This window comes from Gymnoscopelus braueri, assembly GCF_963280865.1.
Source record: "Gymnoscopelus braueri genome assembly, chromosome: 4".
NCBI lineage: Eukaryota > Metazoa > Chordata > Actinopteri > Myctophiformes > Myctophidae > Gymnoscopelus > Gymnoscopelus braueri.
Genome location: NC_137605.1, coordinates 11,827,028 through 11,847,343, shown reverse-complemented (window position 1 = coordinate 11,847,343; position 20,316 = coordinate 11,827,028). Strand labels below are relative to the sequence as shown.

Here is a 20,316-nt window from a genome sequence, read left to right as displayed (position 1 = left end):
TGAATAGCCCAAAGTGTAAAATAATGCTTTTTAGCTCAAATAAAAAAATGACACAGTTCCTAACCATGTTAGATTAATCGGAAACACCCGTCCTTGGTTCTGGTGACTGATATTATCCTTCTAATATGTGAGGAGACCGTGTGTTTTTCAATTACCTTTTTCATTTATTTTTAATATTTTTTTTGGAAAATGAAAACAATTAAATAGAATAAAAAAACCGAATCAAATAAATAAAAAATGTAATTGAAACAAGACCAGGAGACCTGGTTCTGCCAGACCCGGAATAAGTACTAAGATCAGAGCACTACGTCACGGCTAAGCCGGACTTCACATGACGTGTCAGCCTGTGTCTGTGCCCATGTATGGACGAAAGGGGGACAGACTTTTATAAGCCGGACTTCACATAACATGTCAGCCTGTGTATGCCGCCTTGGGTCTGGCAACAAAAACACAGCCCCTCACGTAATAGGAGGGCAGGATGAGTCACCAGAACCAAGGACGGGTGTTTTTGATGAATCTAACAAGTTAAAAATTGAGTTTTAAGTTATAAATGGTAAATGGTGCATTTATATAGCGCTTTTTATCCAAAGCACTTTTACATAGATTGTGCATTACATTCACCCATTCACATTCACACTCCGATGGCGGAGGAAACCATGCAAGGCACCAACCTGCTCATCGGGAGCAATTAGGGGTTCAGCGTCTTGCTCAAGGACACTTCGACACTAACTCTGGGGGAGCGCCCCAGCCCGGGATCGAATTGGGAACCTTGCGGTTTTCCAGTTCACACAAAACCCGGCCACTCTACCCCTGAGCCACTGCCGCCCCACATAAGTTATACAATCATTTGTATAGGAAGGTGGCGTGTCTGATAAAAATGAATATCAAATGTCTACAAACTGAATCAAGCAACTTAAAACTGTATGGGGTGTTCACAAAAGCCTGAGTAGACGATAAAATGACCAAACACATTTTTTTTTAAAGTGAAATATTCCTTTAACATAAAAGTAGGTTTTTAGAAGTGATTTAAAGGAAGACAGTGACAAAATTAGTTAATATATAGCGTCACAATCATTTTAACCACTTTAACCATATTTTATACTTTGGCTATTCAAGGGCGAAAAAAGCATGGGAGCCCTGACTGCGAAAGAGGATGTTGATGTGAGGAGTGTTGTTTTTACACCATGTGATCAGCGCTCGTTACATCCACTACTTTTCAATCATTCAGCTTGTTTTAAAAAGTCTAACTCTGAGAGGAAGAGGAGGTCGGACTCATCAACCGGGAAATATCCACCTCAATGAGTGTTTGTGTGAGACAAGGATATATGGACGAAGGAAGGAGCTCTGTCACTTCAAATAAAACAGCTGCTGCCATGACAGACACTTGCATTATGCCATCAGAAGCCACCTCCCACCTGTCACAGGCCGCCTCCCCCTTGTCCGCCTGGAGCCAGGTGTTGAGGGCTAATCGATAGCAGCGTATGGTCCTGCTGACTGCTTTTAACCCCTTCAGACCGGGAACGCATCTGTGTCATTTTAGATGTATTTGGCTAATCAAAAAATAGCATATCTACAAGCTCTACAAGCTTGTAGATATGCAATTTTTTGAAAACAATTGGAAAATATGTGCAAATCTTTGAATATTATTTTTTAGAGCGAACATTTTTAACTCAAATCTTTGCTTCTGGGGGGTCCCTGGAACAAAATATTTTGGTAGACAAATAATTTTGGGAGGTCCTTGACATGAAAAAAGTTTGAGAACATGAGAACATATTTGAGAATATAATAGCAATATACGTTTTTTTCAAAACAGAAGCAAACATTTCAGTTAAAATGTTTGCTTTAAAAATATATAAATATTCAAAGTTTTACATATATTTTTTTGCACACATTTTCACGATTTAAAAAGAAAATAGCAGATCTACAAGCTCATAGTGCAGCACTCGGAGCTTATATGCTATTATTTTATAGCCAAAGACGTCTAAAATGACAGAGATACGTTCACCGGATTGAACGGGTTAATTGCAGCTAATATGGAGGCAAAAAAAGTGCTCTGATTGATGGGGATGACAGAGGGGCCACACCTCTGAGGCTGTGGCCCTCGTCCCCCCCCTCACCTGGAAGGCGATGTGAGACAGGAAGGTGAGCTTGTCTCTCTGGAACAGGCCCTGGCTGGTGTACAGGAACACTGAGTGGGTGATGGCCTCCGTCAGGGTGAGCACCCTGGTCCTCACGTCATCGTCCCACGCCGCTCGCCGCACGGCCTTGTGGAACACGCTGTTGAAGGTCTGTGACACACACACACACGCACAGCACACGCGCACACGCACACACGCGCGCAACACACACATACAGATTGCAGCTAATTTAATTGTGAAAGTGTAAACATTTTACCATAAGCATCAAAGTTAAGTTACTACAAAAATGTACTATATATACTATATTATACAACAGGTAGTTCCGACCAAGCAATCTGATTGGCTGAAATAGCTTTCTAGCCGTGCTTCAAAGTCCGCACCTGATTAGACCATATAGCGCACAGCTGTGCTGTGAAGTCACGCTGTCCCACCGTAGGAAAACAAACAGACAGTACCCACCGCCGCCACCGGAGAACAAACAGCTACGCAAAATGGACTATGTTGTTAATTTTGACTTATTTGGTGGACTTACGGTTGATCAATGGTTAGAAGAGAGCACACTAAATCGCCTAAAATCCTATAATAAAAGGAATAACTGGAAAAAAGTGTGCTTTATTTCAATGGTAACATCCATACTGTATAAATATCCTCCTGTGTTAAAGTCAAATTACTCCCATTTCGTTAACAGTCCAGTGTATGTTATACTTTATCGTACGAAGGTATCGCACGGCAAAAATAGCCGATCTACAAGTTCACAACGCATCGCCATCTTGACGCGTTGTGAGCTTGTAGATCAGTTATTTTGGCCACGTAACACGATCGTACGACGGAGCATATAGCCTACTCTGGAATCAGCTGTGTTGATGAGACGATGACTGAGAGTGCTGCGCTGTTACAGGGACTATTTTGTCTCAGTCAAATAAACTCTTCTCTTTACAGGGAAACGGATAAGCGAATTTTTTTTATTATGAATTGCCCCACAATATGAATACATTTGGATGTGTTTTGTTGGTAACTGTTGTATAATCGCAATATTACACTCGAGGGTGTGCTTTACCTTACATTATTAGCACTTATGTGATCGCGGCGGAACTCGGCTTCGCCTCGTTCCTGACCGCATCACAGGCGTGCTAATAATGACGGTAAAGCACACCCTCTCGTGTAATATTGCTTAAGTAAAGGCAGAAAATCCCCAAATAAATATCTTACAACAAATATATATTATCTATATTATGTGTTTACGGATTTTGACCATCAAAAGCGGGGGTTCCAGGTGGTCCCAAGCTAAATGATGGAGAGTTGGCAACCAAATGGACCCTTATAGATCCATTTGTTTTCATTTTACAAGTTAAATTATTGTTAAACATCTGTAATTACTTAATTAAAGAATTCTTATTTTGATCAACATTTTGCCTGTTATCTCTCCTATGATGGTACCAACATCAATACAGCATGGAATCGTGGACAAAATCGTGTCCAACGATAACGATAATATTACTAAGTCTTCATATTCTAAGTATTCAATACTACTGGTGAGTGTTCAGTACTGCTGGACACAGCTGTGTTGTTGTGGGTGAGACGGAGCAGGTGTGTCACCTTGAGGGAGAACTGGTACATGGGGTTGATGACGCTGAGCTGGTTGATGATGAAGTAGAGCATGGAGGCTCGCTGCGCCGCGGGGCGGTAGAGCTCGCGAGCCTCGTTGATCTCTGTCTCGTTGGCCCTGGCCTCCGCCACCTGTGTTTTGCGTTGCGGTCGCGACGGGAGAGGAGAGAGAGAGAGAAAAAAAAGATGAGCCATTAGCCGCCCAGCAGTCACGCTCCAGATTCCAGAACTCTCTGTCATTACACATATCCTTAAGCACATAATGCTCCAGAACTCTGCCATTACACATAGCGTCCCTCTGAGGGTGGAAACCTCATATGTCCAAACTTTTCAGGATTCAAATCAAAAGTAGCAGATCCACAAGCTCAAAACGCGGCACGGTTTCGAGCTTGTGGATCTGCTACTTTTTATGCTTTTGTGTGACGCTGTGGTATGATGATCAAGTATGGGCGTTAATTTACGAAATACAAAATATCAAATATGGATATAAAGAAGTTTCTGCCCTATCAATTAAAACATTGAAAGAAATATATATATATATAAAAAAAACCTGCGCCTCTCAATTAATTAATTGACTGAAAAAGCACGCTAAGAAGATAATGGATAGCAGTGTTGCCATGTCTGCTTATTATACTTGCGACTTTGGGCTTGTTTTTCTGTAAAGTTGCTTGTAAATATTGGTAGTCGTGGGTTGTGGTTTTTTGGCCTTGCTTCTAAAGTGTAGTTGCTTATTTGGGCTGCTTCCTAAATGTTGTTTAAACCAGTGGTTCTCAAACCTAAGCTTATGGATCAGCTATTTTTAAATAGCCCAATATGTGTGTTTAAAGTGCTCATAATATGGCCTAGTCGCTTCTTTTGGGCTGGTTTCATAGACCTGGTTGCTAATTTCTGGCAAAATCTGGCAACAGTAATTGATAGTTCCCTGAATGTGTGTACCTTGTGGTGGATGCTCTTAGAGGTGGGACAGGTGTACAGTACCTTGTGGTGGATGCTCTTAGAGGTGGTCTAGGTGTACAGTACCTTGTGGTGGATGGTCTTATGGTGGTCTAGGTGTACAGTACCTTGTGGTGGATGGTCTTAGAGGTGGTCTAGGTGTACAGTACCTTGTGGTGGATGGTCTTAGAGGGGGTCTAGGTGTACAGTACCTTGTGGTGGATGCTCTTAGAGGTGGTCTAGGTGTACAGTACCTTGTGGTGGATGGTCTTAGAGGTGGTCTAGGTGTACAGTACCTTGTGGTGGATGGTCTTAGAGGTGGTCTAGGTGTACAGTACCTTGTGGTGGATGCTCTTAGAGGTGGGACAGGTGTACAGTACCTTGTGGTGGATGGTCTTATGGTGGTCTAGGTGTACAGTACCTTGTGGTGGATGCTCTTAGAGGTGGTCTAGGTGTACAGTACCTTGTGGTGGATGGTCTTAGAGGTGGTCTAGGTGTACAGTACCTTGTGGTGGATGCTCTTAGAGGTGGTCTAGGTGTACAGTACCTTGTGGTGGATGCTCTTAGAGGTGGTCTAGGTGTACAGTACCTTGTGGTGGATGGTGTTGGCCGTGGTCTTGGCGGTCTCCAGTTGCTCCACCAGGTCCATGTCCCCCAGGAAGTGTCCCTGAGCCGCAGACAGGCGGCCCAGCAGCTCGTCCTCCAGAACCTTCAGCTGGATCTTGAAGCGGTTCTGCTGCGTGGTCAGTTCCATCTGGAGCACATTAACACACACATCACCAGTGTTATGGTCAGTTCCATCTGGAGCACATTAACACACACATCACCAGTGTTATGGTCAGTTCCATCTGGAGCACATTAACACACACATCACCAGTGTTATGGTCAGTTCCATCTGGAGCACATTAACACACACATCACCAGTGTTATGGTCAGTTCCATCTGGGGGGAAAAACAAAACATTGGGGCTACTGCTAGAAAGACGCAGTCGCCTGTGTTTTTTTAAAGGGTATATAATAGGGGTGTAACGATACGTTTTAACAACGATTCGATACGTATCACGAATCGATACTTGGTTGTCGATACGATACATGAACGATACAGGTTCATTTAGAACGATACGATACGTTTCGATTCAGTGATTTAGTCGATACGATACATGAACGATACAGGACAGGTTAATTTAGAACGATACGATTCGATTCAATGATTCAAAATCGATATAGTAACTATTTATTTATCCAAAAATTCTGTGTGAAAAATAAATACCTGGATACTGGATATAAACCCCTCTTTCTCTTTTTTCTTCTTAAAAGTACTTAGTATTGATCAAATTGATTATTTGCATTGCAATACAATTCGATACGATTATTTGCATTGCAAAACGATTCGATACGATACAAAGTCAAACGATACGATATTTTGCTGTTTGCATATCGATATAGTAGATCGTTGGAAATTCAAAACGATTTTTCGATGCAGTTACTATATCGTTACACCTCTAGTTTATAACTGCACAGAAGTACTGTATGAAGGATACTTGACTTGAAGGTACTGTAGGAGCAAATGACTTTGATGTTCAGTGTTTGACGTAGAGTCACACTGGGTAGGACCTAGCCGGCTGAGTGCTTGGGAAGTACCGCCCAAGTACACGTTGAGGCTTTACAGATCTATTTTACATTCTCTGTGCGTAAAACAAAGTGTTGTGATTGGTCTAAAATGACAGTTTCCAGTTGAAGTACATAATGACGCAAGTCCCGCCCCGATAGGCATTCTCTGCATTAGGTCGTTGCCAGGTTTCTCTCCTCAGAGGTGAGAATAGGCTGGGAAGGAGGCTAATGTAGAGCACGAATCTTCTTTCTTTTTTTGGTACCTTGAGAGCCTCCAGGTCGGGTCTCTCCCAGGTCACCACCTGACCAAGCAGCTGCTCCTCCAGGCCAGCAGGGGTCACTGTGAAGTTGATGAGGGTGGTCTGGGCCTGGAGCTCGGGGGGGAAATGGGGGTTGGCCTGTTTGGTGTGGAGGATGAGCCGGAAGCTGCTGTTGTATTCGCACTCCTTCCCCCCGAGACGAATGTACCTGTGTTGAAGGACAATACATACCATATAGCTGTGAGCTTGTAGATCAGCCATTTGCAGCCAGCAACACCATCATGACTCAGTATAAATCTATAGGTATAAGTATGAGTGTTGGAGTAGTTTCCAGACTGAGGCAAATCTTTAGAAATCAAATCTGAATCACATTTCAAACCACCTAGGAATGTGGTTCAAATCCCATTCCCAAAAAAACAGTTACTATATGTTTTTGTTTTTGTGTTGGTGTTTCCACTAGATGGCGCTCTTCGCTAACACATTTCATCCCCAGATGCGCGCAGAACCAGGAGATCACGTGATCCCAAGATGTACTGGTCCAATCACTTCCTGGTTAACGTATTTGGGAAATCGCCTGTATCTCGCCTCCTGTGTTTTACTATGTATTTCTTGGCGAGACATGCTATTTTCAACGGCCTATAACAAGCGGACGGGAGGTCGCGATGACTTTTTTTCGTGGAAGCACAGTGAAACCCCTCCCCCTGATTAACAATCATCAGGGGATCGATCATACTGGAGATAAATATTCTGTAACTACTTGAAAAGGTAAGAAAATCGAAAAATCGTTGGCAGTGGGTGATTGATTTATTTATTTATTCATTCTAGCAGTGAAAGAGTGAAACCCCATATGGTTGAGCAGAGTCCCTCAGGGCTCTTTACTAGTGTCTTTTCAGTCTTCTGTTATTGTAAAAGTTGTCGCTGAAATTAGGCAATTGAAATTAGGCGATTGTCGCTGAAATTAGGCTTACAGATCGTTTTTTTTTGTGAGCAAGAGATGTGTTGTGTCACGTGTGGAGGGGAAAAAAGGAGCCGACTATACATGTAAGTACAGACCCCTGGGGGACTCCAGTTAATTAAGTATATATAGGGTTTAAGTGCATTAGGTTTGACAATGATGTTTTGTGAAAACCATCTGTGGATGACCTTCCTCTCTCTCTCTTAGTTTTTTACACTTTATTGCAGGTTTGTACATGCTGTGGTTTAAGTCAGGGGTCTTTAACAGGGGGTCCGGGACCCCTAGGGGGTCCTCAGAGTTACTAAAGGGGGGGCCCGCCAAATCTTTGTGTGATATGATTTTTCTTTTTTACATTAACCACTTGAACCCTAGCATCGCGATTCTGAGGAGAACTTTAGCCAAAAAAAGCTTGTAGAAGTAAAAAAAAAAAGTTTAATCTGAAAGACAATTTTATACAATATAGAGTACAGGAGACCCTTGGTTTAAAACCAATCAGATTACAGTCTGGATAAGGCCCAAAAAATCCCATTTGGTCTGCAAGTGTGAACGTAGCCTGACACTCGACTTCAACTCAAAACTTTCCCACATTTTCACTTTGAGAGAGAATGAGACAGATATATCCCTCTGGATCCAAATCTAACTACACACAAATAATCCCGAACAAAATGAGAAATATTATATCCGCGTAACGGCAGCCAATAGTTATCTGCTCCTGCATTTCAATTAAATTAGCAGCGGCTTGACGAACCTGGTGGCTTTTCATTTTTCTCTAATTACCCCCCCCTGGATGTCAGACGAGCCCCCAATTTTTTTTACTGACCAGGTTTTCCTCATGATGGCCTGGGTCCGGTTCAACTCTATATCTTCACACAAGCACCGAGGAATTAATGTAGTATTGATAGAACCATTACTCCACCAAATTAAAGTCCGCGCTGATGGATTGTCTTGTAGTCTTCCGTCAGCCATGAAAGGAATAATTAGTATTCATTACTTCACACTCTGCAACATTCCAATTATTAATGAACTTCAGCTGTGGAGCCCCGGCAGATCCATCACGGGCCGCCCCAGCAGCTTGTATTAATCACCGGCAGAAACAAGTGTGCGGGTCATCTGCAAGGGATAAACTTATAATCAGATTTGCCGTGATGGATCGTTACGACAGACAGGGACTTCGGGAGAGAGAAAGAAAGAAAGAAGGAAGCTCGATGAAGAAGAAGAAAGAAAAAAAAAAGACTCCTGAATGCCGAGATGTTCGATATTATTCCCGCCGCTATACGGCCGGCCGCAGGGATCAGAAGGAAGAGAGACGTTAAGACGTTTTGGAGGGATGAGGCTGTCGATACGCGGTCGTTTCATTCTTCTATTTGTTCCGAGGTTAATATCCATTTCATGGAACTTTGCGGGATGGTGATATGCTTGTTCAGGGTAATTCCTGGGTAATTGAACATGGATAATAATTCCTGGGTAATTGAACATGGATAATCACAGCACGGCCAGCATGGCAGCGCTCCTGGAATGAATCTATCATGGTCGTTGGGTCGCAGCTTCTCTGAAGATGCAGATGGTCACTTTAACCCCTTAAAACCCTATGGACTTTGTTGACTGGGGTCCCCCAGGGGCAGTGGCGGAAAGTAACTAAGTACATTTACTCAAGCACTGTACTTAAGTAACATTTTTAGGTACTTTTACTTTACTGGAGTATCTCCAATTGTTACTTTTACTTCTACTCCACTAGGCTACATCTCAGAGGTAGTTACTTTGCAGGTATAAATGATTATATTTTAACATACATTAACCACTTTAGCCCTATTTTATACATAGGCTATTTGAAAATAGCCGATCTACAAGCTCACACGATGCGACGCGTTGTGAGCTTGTAGATCTGCTATTTTCAAACATTTAGTACTTTTACTTTTGGTACTTTAACTACATTTTGATACCAATACTTTTGTACTTTTACAAAGTCAACATTGAATTCCGGACTTTTACTTGTAACAGAGTCCTTCTACAATACTGTATAATTGATGCTTTTACTTAAGTAAGAAATGTTAACAACTTTTTCCACAACTGGCATTTAACACTTCAAAGTCAAATAAATAAACAACAGCCAATCCGTGTGTCGTCTTGAAAAAGGGATTCCCTTCACGGTCGGAGCATCTACAGTATAAGATTGTGTCTTTCAAACCGTCATTCATTATTCTACAGTATTTCTGAATAGATCAAACGTAGAGAAATGCTGACACATCGTGTACCATGCACACTCCACCCTGCCAAAGGCTCCGTGGCTCAAATCAAAGCTTAGCGATAATGATAAAGGACCGTTGAGTTTAGTCCATTAAGACCGGGAACGCATCATTTTTTTAGATTTCTTTGGCTATTCAAAAAGAAAAGCAGATCTACAAGCTCACAGCGCTGCACCGAGTGCCGCGCTGTGAGCTGCTATTTCTTTTGAAAAATCGTGAAGAATTTTGTATAAATCTTTGAATATATATATATATGTATATATATATATATATATATTTAAAGCAAACATTTTGAACTCCAATATTTGCTTCTGGGGGGGGGTCCCTGGAAAAAAATATTTTGGCGGCCAAATACATCCAAATACATATAATTTTGGGGGTCCTTGACATGTGAAAAGTTTGAGAACCACTGATATTATAGCAACATAAGTTTTTTTTTCAAAAAACTGTTAGGATTTAGAAGACATTTGTAGAATCCCCAGAAGCAAAGATTTGAGTTAAAGAGAAAAATCGCTTAAAGATATATATATATATATATATATATTCAAATATTTGCAAAAATGTTCACGATTCTTCAAAAATAGCAGATCTAAAAGCTCATAGCGCGGCACTCGGTGCCGCGCTATGAGCTTGTAGATCTGTTATTTTTATATAGCCCAAATAAATCTTAAAAAATGACACAGATGCGTTCCCGGATTGAATGGCTTAGTGTGCGTTGTTGTCTAGCCCCCCCCCCCTCTTCTTGTGGGAGAGAGAGAGAGAGAGAGAGAGAGAGAGAGAGAGAGAGAGAGAGAGAGAGAGAGAGAGAGATGTATGGCCCCCTAACACGCGAGTAGCGTCGCGGCTGCCCACAATTCAGGAGCTCCTTCACACTGACGCGGGCCGAGCCGGCCTGGCCCCCGGCCTGTTCAATATTCATCACACATAAAGAATATGAGCACGCAAATATACATCTATCACCGGTTCGCTGAGAGGGAGCCGATCGATATACGCTGGCCCTCGGGGATTCGGTGCGCGGCCAACTACAAATCCATCTGTAAAAGGCAGGGAGTGGGGCGATCAGAATGCGTTCAGTCATGTCTCTCTCTCGGCGGCGGGTGTTTCAACGCCAGACCGCAGCCAGAGATCCGAACCGTGTGGCTGCTGCCATTGTCTCAGGCGTGTTTGTGAGCCTATCGACGCGTGTGTATCAACAAGGGATTGTAAAGTATAAAACGTGCATTGATTTAGAAACCTCACGCTAAATTTAACCCATTCGATCCGGGGAACGCATCTGTGTCATTTTTTTATTTCTTTGGTAGCGAGTGCCGCGCTATGAGCTTGTACATCTGCAATTTTTTTTGAAAAATCCTGATTTTTTTTTGCAAATCTTTGAATATACAGTATATATTTTTAAAGCGAACATTTGTAACTCAAACTTTTGCTTCTGGGGGTCCCTGGAACAAAATATTTTGAGATCTGGGTCCGCGGTAGTCAAGGACCCCCGAAATTATATGTATTTGGCTGCAGACCCCCATCTCAAAATATGTTGTTCCAGGGACCCCCAGAAGCACAGATCGGAGTAAAAAAAAAAAAAAGCAAAATAAATCTTAAAATGACACAGATGCGTTCCCGGTCTTAATGGGTTAATCTTTGCAAAGCAAAGCAGCGTTCATGGCGGTGGAGGGTAGCGCTTCCTCCACAGGCTGAACAATGACAAAAAAATCAGTGTGTAGTTTAACTGCCCAAAGTGGAAGAAAACGTTTTATTTTTCCCGTACGTTTTTTCCCACTATTAGAGTAAGCTAAGAGTAAAACTTCTGATTTTGCTGTGTGGCTTGATGTTTCGTTTGAGCCTTTGTAAAACCATGTGAATCCCTGTAGCGTCCTTATTCTGGGGTGAACATTCGGCAAAAAATATACAGTAGATCGGCTATTTTTGGTGAGCAAGATATGTTGTGTAGAGGGGAAAAAGTAAAAAAGGACCTGGGCAACTCCAGTTAACTAAGTATGGTCTCTGTCAGGTGGAAACTTCATATGTTCAGAACTGTTACTTTTCAGGATTCAACTAGCAAAAGTAGCAGATAGTACAAGCTCAAAACGTGGTGCGAAAGCTTGTCTGCTATTTTTGACGATTTTGTGTGACGCTGTAGTATGATCAAGTAGATCATTAATTTAAGAAAAAACACGATATATGGTTTAAGTGGTTTTGACAATGACATGTTGTTGTTTGTTAAAGTCACCACTGACCTTCCTCTCTTGATGGTGTTCCTGGCGAGCAGCGGCTCCAGAACGGGATCCATCTTCTCTGTGAGGTTCTCCAGCAGAACGGTTTCACCGCACGCCAACGCTCTCTCTATCACATCCAGATACCTACACACACACACACACACACACACACAAACACACACACACACACACACAAACACAATGGACCAACAACACAATGTCAATCACATCCAGATACCTACACACACATTTGTACACACACATTTTTTATTTTATGTTTATGGTGAAAGTGAAAGAGGCTAAATCTTTCTAAATAATATAAATATCACAATTTAGGCATTTAGCAGACGCTCTTAACCCATTAAGACCTGAGGCCGATTCTAAAAATGTTTTCTAAATCCAAACAGTTTAAAAAAAAATGTCACGATTTTTCTACAAGCTTTTTCTACAAGCTCATAGCGCGGCACCGAGTGCTGTGCTATGAGCTTGTAGATCTGCTATTTTTGAATAGCCAAAGGAATCTTAAAATGACACAGATAAGTTCCCATTAATGAGTTAATCCAGAGTGATTTACAGTAAGCAAGGTAAACACAAGGTAATACATCAAATTCATAGAAATTGTAATCTAGGATCATAGGTAAACCAAGAACCTATCATCAGTCTAAACCAGGGGTCTTCAACGTTTTTCAGGCCAAGGAAGGACCCCCTAGCTGAGAGAGAGATGAAGCAGGGACCCCCTCTATATTGTATAATTGTGTTTCAGCTTAAACTTTTTTTTGCAGTGCGACTCGTGCGAGGGGTTGTGAGCTTGTAGATCTGCTATTTTTGGCTAATGTTCCCCTCAGAAAAGGAATTTTAGGGTTCAAGTGGTTAATGTAAAAAAAATAATAATAATCTCAATCTCAAAAAGATTTGGCGGACCCCCTACAGTAGCTTTGAGGACCCCCTAGGGGTCCTGGACCCCCTGTTGAAGACCCCTGGTCAAAACAGTATAATATAAAATAAAATAAAATCTGTACATACTGTATACAACAACTAAAAACTATACAAACTATAGATAATAGGTCAACAAATGAACCTGACATCTGTCTAATTATATGCTATCTAAATGACATTTTAACCCTTTAAGACCGGGAACGCATCTGTGTAACCACTTTAACCGTTATTGTATACTTTGGCTATTCAAAAATAGCAGATCTACAAGCTCATATAGCGCGGCACCGAGTGCCGCGCTATATGAGCTTGTAGATCTGCTATTAAAAAAAAAATATGAAAATTTGTGCAAATATTTGAATATATATATTTTTTAAAGCGAACATTTTTAACTCAAATCTTTGCTTCTGGGGGGTCCCTGGAACAAAATATTTTGAGATGGGGGTCCGCGGCCAAATACATATACTTTTGGGGGTCCTTGACATGAAAAAGTTTGAGAACCACTGATTATAGCAACATACGTTTTTTTTAAAAAAAACTGTTCGGATTTAGAAGACATAGAATCCCCAGAAGCAAAGATTTGACTTAACAAATGTTCGCTTTAAAAACATATATATTCAAAGATTTGCACACATTTTCATGATAAAAATAAATAAATAGCAGATCTCCAAGCTTGTATATCTGCTATTTTTGAATAGCCCAAAGAAACCTAAACATGACACAGATGCGTTGCCGGTCTTAACGGGTTAACCGTCAGGCCCTTTTAGTAATTAACCCATTGAGACCTGAAGCCGATTCTACATGTCTCCTAAATCAACAGTTTTCTGAAAAACCGATGTTTCTATATCAGTGGTGCTCAAACTTTTTCATGTCAAGGACCCCCAAAATTATATGTATTTGGCCGCGGACCCCCATCAAAATATTTTGTTCCAGGGACCCCCCAGAAGCAAAGATTTGAGTAAAAAAAATTCGCTTTAAAAATATATATTCAAAGATTTTCACACATTTTCACGATTTTTCAAAAATAGCAGATATACAAGCTCGTAGCGCGGCACTCGGTGCCGCGCTATGAGCTTGTATATCTGCTATTTTTTAATAGCCCAACATGTAAAATAATGCTTTTTAGCTCAAATAAAAAAATGACGCAGTTCCAGGTCTTAATGGGTTAACACGTGACTGACTGGCAGACAGATAGGTCGGTCGAGGAGGGGGTTCAAGTTCTCACCCTTTCTGGCCGAGCGTCACGACCCTCAGCTCCGGCCCGCAGCGCTCGCGGATCCACTTGGCGGCCTGCTGCTGCGGGTCCACCACCAGCGGCCAGCGCTCGCTGGTGGTCAGGATGGCGGCGTTCTCCGTGGACACCCTATCGTTTGGCAGGCCCTGGTTGTGCCAGCCCGCCACTGTGGCGGCATCTGCAAGCACCAGCACCGGGTCCAGGCCTTCTGTCAGGGCTATGGGGACCTTGGAACGCACACACACACACACACACACACATACACACACACACACACACACGCGTACACACACACACACACACAGTTTGTATTACTATACTTGTGAGGACCAGGGTTGCCAGATCTGTTTATTATAATTTCCCCGCACGATTTTATTTGAAAATAGCCGATCTACAAGCTCACAACGCGTCGCGATGCGACGCGTTGTGAGCTTGTAGATCTGCTATTTTCAAATAGCTGATGCATATGTTAAAGTGTGCGCATGTGGCCCATAGTCGCTTGTATTGGGCTGGTTTTCCTAGACCTGGTTGCTTGTTTCTCTCACAGAATCTGGCAACACTGGTGAAGACATCAAAATGTTTGTTTAATATTTGATTTTTCTTTGAAAAAGGAAGACAAATTACAACCATAACGAAGGGGAAGGGGAAGAGAAAGAGGAAGAGGAAGGGGAAGGGGGCTCTGACCTGTTAAAATGTAATTAATAAAGATATTGAAAAGGATCCCTGGCTAATAAGCCTTATATGCCTTAATACATTATAATTGCCCTCTATATCTAAGATTTCAAATGAAAAACACCTTAAATATTTTATTTATTTCAGAAATAGTTCATCTTTCACTCAATAGAGTCCAGCCTTATGGAATGTTATTAGCATGTCCTAATAAAAAAAACGACTTAATACTTCCTTAATTAAGTTAATATGAACATCAATTAAAAACATAACAATGTTTTATTAGCACATGTATTCCATACATTCCATATGGGCTGGACCACACATGGACACATGACATCATCAACCTGCGACGGGTGTTGTCCCGCTTCAGTAAAAGATCAAAGAACAATTTCTAAAATAAATAAAATATTGAAGGTGTTTTACATTTTATTTATAGAGGGCAATTATAATGTATTAAGGCATGTTTGGCTTATTAGCATTTTTCTAATTACCATATAGCCTATGTTTATTTACATTTTCTTTGAAAAAGGAGGAGGAACAACAACCATAACGATGTGGAGGGAAGGGGAGAACATGAAAGACATTTCAAACTACTCTGAGAAAAAAAAGCCATACAATTTGTATATATTTTTTTATACCATATTTACCATAAGCACTGCGACGTGTTGTGAGCTTGTAGATCTGCTATTTGTCGGCTGCACGACACCAGCGCGCAACTAAGGATACATCAGGTATACCTCTATCTATAATCCCTAAACATAACTTAAAATCTAAAATCTAAAATGACTGTAGTAGTATATGCGTTCCCGGATTGAACGGATTAATTTGTTTTAATCTACTTTCTAGGGTCTTATGTTGTTGCCCATGTTTTTTTTGTTTTGAGATTACGTTTTTTATGACATTGTTTTTAAACCCTGTAGCACTTCATGATTTGTAAAAATGTTAAGTTAAAAATAATATATTATTCTTATTATTATGATTAAAACAGGAATAACTCTAACGCCAACTCACCAGTACATGTCTAATCCTATCTATAACCACAACCTGAATCTTTTCCCAAACGTAAGCTTAATTCTAAAAAGATATTTTAACAATAAAACAACAATTTATCTTGCGAGGACCTGCCAAAAATGTCCTCACACTGTTTATTTCTCAAATTCTACTATATTCTTGTGGGGGCATTTGGCCCTCACAAGTATATTAACCCATTAAGACCGGGGACGCGTCTGTGTCATTTTAAGATTTCTTTGGCTATTCAAAAATAGCAGATCTACAAGCTCTATGAGCTTGTAGATCTGCTATTTTTGTAAAATCGTGAAAATTTGTGCAAATCTTTCAATATATATATTTTTTAAAGCGTTAGGATTTAGAAAACATTTTTTTAATCTGCCTCAGGTCTTAATGGGTTAATACAAGTAGACGCACACGCACACGCGCACACACACACACACACACACACACACTAAGGGGAGGATGTCCCCACACTATGTGCTCTGCAGGCAGTGTGTTTGGTTCCAATGCACAGATGCTATGGTAAATGTTTGTACATGCAGTATAGAGGGGCAGGACGGCACCCTCTAAACAGCTCCCAGCCTGTGCCAATGTGTTTTCACTTGACTTTTTCAGGCTCTGGTGCAGCATGCCAGGATCTGGCCTCAAAAACAGATGCATCAACATTTTTTCACAAGACTCGCGTGAAAAAGAGAATTCTCTCTAGAAAAAATAAATGTGTGTGTGTGTGTGTGTGTGTGTGTGTGTGTGTGTGTGTGTGTGTGTGTGTGTGTGTGTGTGTGTGGGAGAAGGGGGGGATGGGCTTTAACAGCAAGCAGAAATGAAGAAATATGTTTTTCACCTTTTTACAGCATATCTCCAGTTAATTCCATTTTTTTGTGCATTATTATGATATCAAAAGTCTCTTAATTAATTCCTAAACCAAAATGTAGTGTAATGCCTGATGACATCAGTAGATAGTAACCGGTTTAACCAATAATCTCATCATATGCACCTGTAATCAAATGTTCCACACAGAGCTATAGGATTCATTATGCCAGACACTAGAGGGTGTCAACACACATTGCTGCCATCCCTTACAGATGATGTATTTTTAAAGTTAGTTTATTTGTATTTATTTTACATTTTTAATCCCTTTAGTGGTAGGACACTCGTCAATTCCCAAAATGAGAGGTCGTGGTCGCATGGCAAGACGGTGGTCTGCTCTCAAACTACCATTTCAGCTCATCTTTAATATTATGTTCTGGAAGAAAGTCAGGGCAATAAAGATATATGACATTTTGCAAACAATTAAATAAATAAAGCAAATCGTCTATGTCGGGTGGAAACCTCACGTCCAAAACCGTTACTGTTCAGGATTCAAAAGTAGCAGATCTACAAGCTCAAAACGCATCGCTTCGCGCCACGTCTTGAGCATGCGGATCTGCTGCTTTTGATAATTTTGTGTGATCAAGTAGGGCGTTAATTTACACAAAAAAAACACACAAAAAGTTAGAATATGGAGATACAGAGGTTTCTGCACCGACAGCAACGATACGCATGTTAAGTGCATCCGTCCTGGGACTGTACAGTACCTTCTGAGACTTGAGGAAGGGGATCCAGGCGTTGTGTAGGAGCTCCAGGCGGTACTGCCTGGTGAAGTATCCCACGTAGGAGACGTAGGCGGAGGTGAGCAGGACGTCCCCGCACAGCGTCTGCAGCTGCTGCTCGTAGACCACCAGAGCCTGGGACCAGCGCTCCTTCTCTGACTGCAGGGACAAGGCATCAACATTAACATAACCTGCAGTCTTCACCCATTAAGACCGGGAACGCATCTGTGTCATTTTAGATTTGAGCTAAAAAGCATTAGTTTACACTCTGGCAATTCAAAAATAGCAGATCTACAAGCTCATAGCGCGGCACCAAGTGCCGTGCTATGAGATTGTAGATCTGCTATTTTTGAAAAATCATGAAAATGTATGCAAATCTTTGAATATATATATTATTTTAAAGCGAACATTTTTTACTCAAATCTTTGCTTCTGGGGGGTCCCTGGAACAACTTTTTTTGAGATGGGGGTCGGCGGCCAAATACATATAATTTTGGGGGTCTTTGACATGAAAAAGATTGAGCACCACTGATATAGAAACATACGTTTTTCAGGAAACTGTTGGGATTTAGAAGACATTTGTAGAATCAGGTTCAGGTTAATGGGTTAAAAGGATCCCTGCCAAATATGCCTTAATGCATTATAATTGTCCTCTATAACTAAAATGTCAAATTAAAAACACCTTAAATATTTTGTAGAAATGGTTCATCTTTTACTAAAGGGGGACATCGCCCGTCACAAGTTGATGATGTCATTTGTTCATGTGTGGTCCAGGAATGTTATTAGCATGTCCTAATAAAAAAACAACTCAATACTTCCTAAGGTTAATATGAATATCAAAACAATATTTAAATATGTTTTATTAGCACATGCATTCCATACATTCCATAGGGCTGGACCACACAGGGACAAAATGACATCATCGACCTGCGGCGGGTGTTGTCCCGCTTCAGTAAAAGAGGAACTATTTGTATTTCTAAAATAAATAGAATATTTAAGGTGTTTTTAATTTATTTTGTTTGTTATAGAGGGCAGTTATATATAAGTTATAAAGGCATATATGGCTTATTAGCCAAGGATCCTTTTAATAAAATGCATTTATATGCCTCATCTGGCTGGGCATAGTTAGATAGATAAGTGTTTTTTACACATCAAGGACCCCCCAAATTGATATTTACTTGGCTCGCAGCGTGGCACGAAGTGACACACTGTGAGCTTATAGATCTGCTATTGTTTTAATAGCCAACAAATAAATGGATGAAGTGGTTACAATGATTGTGATGCTTTTGCTGGGGACCCCCTGGAACACCCCCCAAAGGACCCCCATGGGGGTCCCAAGACCCCAGTACCACTGAATTAGAGAGAGGAAAGTAACTCTAAATATCTCAAACTTGTCAAGGACATGCCAGGGACCCCCATAAGAGAATATTTGTCAACTTTTTTCAACAATGTTAAAACAATATTTTCGAATAGCTGAAAAATAAAGTAAGTGGAAGCCCCTCAAGGACCCCTGGGGGTCAATCCACACCCCTCTTTGAGAAGCAGTGATCTAGCCTACATGAAATGCAGTGGTGGTAAAAATACTCAAATGTTTTACTAGTATCAATACTGTCATGTAAAAATACTCTGTTAAACTTCAAAATTGACTTGAGTAAAAGTACAAAAGTATTGGTATCAAAATGTACTTCAAGTACCAAAAGTAGAAAGTGCTCATTGTGCAGAATGTCCCATTTCACAAGTTTTCAAATGTATACAAATCTTTAGAAAATAGCAGATCTACAAGCTCACAATAAGTTGCGATGCTATGCATTGTGAGCTTGTAGATCTGCTATTTAATGGCCAAAATGTATATAGGGCTGAAGTGGTTAATGTATGTTTTCTAATAATAATCAAAATGTACAAAGCAACTATAGTAACTAAAGTTTTCAAATAATTGTATATTTGCCTCTGAGATTTAGTGGATTAGAAATAAAACTACAGACAATTGGAAATACTCCAGTAAAGTAAAAATCACACCCTGTGTGAAGTGGGCGGTGTCTTGCTAGCTAATCACAATACTGAATGGAGTCAACCAATCATGTACAAAAGATAAATACATTTATTGAAACACTCTTTATGATGGACGAAACCATAACTTAAAAAAAAAAAATGTTTGGTTTTTTTAAAGTTATGGTTTCTTATATAGGGCTATGCACATGTGCCATGTGACACTGGCCAATCACAGTCCTGAATAGATTGTGATTGGCCAATCACAGCGCAGGATAATTGTACAAATTTCCAAACCTCACTTATAGGGGCGGTTTCACTGCCCAAGATAATTGTACACATTTCCAAACCTCACTTATGGGGCGGTTTCACCGCCCAAAAATACCTCAACATTTGACTTAAGTACAGTACTTGAGTAAATACTCCTGACTGACCCCGGTGGTTTATCATGATAGAAGCAGGTGAAACAACACGAGCGTAATTCCCACTGAAGTCCCTCTGAAAGTTTGGCCGCCGATCCACTCGGCGAGCATCAACTCAGCATCCATTCAAAGCCTTCAATACTGTGACTGTGACAGCCCCTCCCCTTGCTACGATAAATCACGCGTGCCGTTTCCTTACAAGGGGCCGTGGGTCCAGAATATGTCGCATAATAAATTCCCAGACAGTTAAAAATCACTATAATTTTACTCTAATGCATTATGGATTGCCTGTAATATCACTCAGTCTGGGGGTTGTGAGACGTTGTTAATTTCCAACAGCTGTTGAGGCCTTTGAGGTAAGCTAATGATTAAATATAGACGGCCTGATTTATTAGTCCAAACACTATCGCTTCCAGGTCAATGCCATAAAGACAAAACATTTATCTTGATATCCTTTAAAAGCCAAGCTGTTCCAATGAGAGCCGCATTTATTTTCTGGAAACAAGAACGTCGAAATGG

General features: G+C 40.9%; 1 protein-coding gene across 1 annotated transcript in view; it reads right to left on the bottom strand.

The window, feature by feature from the left end:
- The window catches only part of LOC308083427 (dynein axonemal heavy chain 11), a gene marked incomplete at both ends in the record, with an annotated part of 121,990 nt that overhangs the window by 23,945 nt on the left and 77,729 nt on the right, over positions 1–20,316 (bottom strand). The window contains 7 exons of the mRNA XM_080425742.1: positions 2,118–2,288; positions 3,735–3,875; positions 5,266–5,430; positions 6,550–6,754; positions 11,973–12,095; positions 14,110–14,345; positions 17,376–17,549. Coding sequence (XP_080281868.1) covers positions 2,118–2,288; positions 3,735–3,875; positions 5,266–5,430; positions 6,550–6,754; positions 11,973–12,095; positions 14,110–14,345; positions 17,376–17,549 — 1,215 coding nt within the window. The remainder of the gene's footprint in view (positions 1–2,117; positions 2,289–3,734; positions 3,876–5,265; positions 5,431–6,549; positions 6,755–11,972; positions 12,096–14,109; positions 14,346–17,375; positions 17,550–20,316) is intronic.